At 49.6% G+C, this 2,500-nt stretch overlaps 1 protein-coding gene across 1 annotated transcript in view; it reads right to left on the reverse strand.

Moving 5' to 3' along the window:
- The window catches only part of kiaa0586 (KIAA0586 ortholog), a 98,347-nt gene that overhangs the window by 26,774 nt on the left and 69,073 nt on the right, over window positions 1-2,500 (reverse strand). The window contains exons 28-29 of the mRNA XM_083683549.1: window positions 2,390-2,500; window positions 360-502 (exon numbers count right to left, since the gene is read on the reverse strand). The exon at window positions 2,390-2,500 is cut by the window's right edge and continues 91 nt beyond it. Coding sequence (XP_083539675.1) covers window positions 360-502; window positions 2,390-2,500 — 254 coding nt within the window. The remainder of the gene's footprint in view (window positions 1-359; window positions 503-2,389) is intronic.

Below are 2,500 nucleotides of genomic sequence, written 5' to 3' on the forward strand. Positions count from 1 at the left end.
AAATCATTCTCTACAGCCAATCCAATAAAAGGTCTGTGCTTGTTGTGCTTGCAATCGTTTGTCTGGTGAATAAATGAACAGCATATGTCTTGGCCTTCTACTGTGCAGTAACTGCATACTGTGTATAAATCTGTTGTGTTCATCTGTGTACTGCTCACCTGTGCTGCTCTGTATCAATGTGTCTATATTGGCAGGTATTGTGTTGCTCACCTGTGGTGCTCTGTATGAATATGTCTCCCTGAGTTGTAGTTCTATGCTTACCTGAGTCATAGTTTAATGTGTCTACCTGAGTTGTAGTTCTCTGTGTCTACCTGAGTTGTAGTTCTATGTGTCTACCTGAGTTGTAGTTCTATGCTCACCTGTGCTGCTCTGTCGGAGTCAACCAGCGGTGGGGGTGACAGTGACGCGTCAGTCTGAAGGGGAGGAGACAACGTTGACCCCGCCTCCAGATCCCTGACGCTGATTGGCTGCTGGCGGTCTACAAAACTCATATCCGTCAGATCTGGAGATGAACAAAAAGACAAGAACAATCTGGACTAACCCTCGTCTAAGCATCTTCATTTGAGAGTCTCCGCTTTGGCCTGATCCGTGTCTGGGAAACCAACCCCATAGACTTACCCTCTTCCCAAGACGACTAAGTTTAATTTTCCCAGGGCGACTCGCTGTAATTTTTAAAATGGCATGAATTATGATACGGATAATTGCTGCCAATGACACGCACAACCGAGAGAGTTAAGAGCCTGTAATTTGCCGCCATGTCTCTGCCCGCACCGTTAACTGACACCGAGCCACGTGGAAGTGTTGCCAGATGACACGCAGCCACACAAACAACTCTCTCATAGCCACAACATGGGCTTTACAACCATCTCCAGCCTCAGCCACAACAAAGGGAGCCGTCAAAACATCTCAACAGGGCCTGTGGCAGGCGGCTCAGAGACCTGACAGGACGGGATCCCTCCGCTTCTGGTGTCAAGAACTTCCCCCTAGTTTAGAAGAACATTACACAGCTTACCGGTACTACTTTCTCTGTCGTTAATACACTCCTGTCTTTACTCCTCGTGTGTCTGTGTGTGTGTGTGTGTGTGTGTGTGTGTGTGTGTGTGTGTGTGTGTGTGTGTGTGTGTGTGTGTGTGTGTGTGTGAGACCGCGTGTGTGTCCTCTCTCACCGGTCTCCCAGCAACATTGGGGTCTTTCTAACCCAGAGTGGGGCTGATTCCGCGCTGGGTAAATATTGGTTTTGGCCGACACAGGAAAAGGGGTAGGAATCCACAAGGAGGTTTCTCTCTGTCTGAGTGGAACTCATAACTTAGACGTTCTGTCTCAGAGCCGCGGAACACAGAGCCGCATTCACCACACGCCCCGTAACACGATCGCTCGGTGGGGTTTTCAATCGCTAAGTCAACATTTGAGCATTCATCGCCCATCTCTAGGTTTCTGCTTCTCTACCAGGGGAGGCTGGTGGAGGCAGACATCAGAGGACGGGGCTCATTGTAGTGTGCGGAATGGAATGAGGAATGGTATCAAACATTACCGATCCTCATTCCGTTCCATGCATTACAATGAGCCCCGTCCTCCGATTTCTACCTCCGCCAGCCTCCCCTGGGATAGATAGAGAGGTGAGCATGGTAATACACGTGGACTGGGATTCTCAGGGTTCTTTCTAGTTTCCTTGTCAGTCATGGTTATCATCATAATAGCATATGAATAACGGTTTAAGAATCATAGACAAAATAGAGCTGACTCCAGTGTGTGGGAAGCAGAAGATGCGTAGCACAGACAGGCCTCCTGTGAAGAAAGAAAGAAAGACAGGCCCTCTCTCCTCTCCTCTCTCTGCTCCCTGGCCTCTCTCTTCTCTCCCACCAGAGTCTGATGGAGATTCCAGACAGGCTGATTTCCCCAGTGGTACAGGATACACACAGAGTACACACAGGGCAGCTTACTAACTCACAGCCCTCTGCCAACATCTCTGCCTCCCCCCCCCCCGCCCCCCCCATCCTCCCTCTCACCTCCCTCCCCTGAGAACACCAGAGACCATACCAACCCTACAGCTGTCCTGTTCAACTTCAGACAACCGACTACACATGGTAGCTGACTAACTCTAACTCTACAGCACCGAGGCCCTGCTACAAACCTACAGGGCAGCTGACTAACTCTGACTAATGAGAATACCATACAATAATACCATACAATAATACCATACAACAATACCATACAACAATATCATACAACAATACCTGTCCTGTAACAGGGACGGAGAACAGGTATCACAGCCCATGGTAGGAGGAGAATGATGGTAACACCATGAGGTAGGGTCCTGCTATGAACATATGGAGAATAACATATGCTGGATTGGAGCTATTATTCATGCATTTGTGGGTTGAAGCCCTACCTCCAGACTGGGTGAGCTGTCCAGGGGACGTGTCCTGTCCCTGGCCGGGTTCTGTGGTCCTGGGCCTGGGCTCAGGCCTGGTCCTGGTCTGACTGTACTCCAACAGGGAGT

This window comes from Argentina silus (genome assembly GCF_951799395.1).
Source record: "Argentina silus genome assembly, chromosome: 13".
Lineage (NCBI taxonomy): Eukaryota > Metazoa > Chordata > Actinopteri > Argentiniformes > Argentinidae > Argentina > Argentina silus.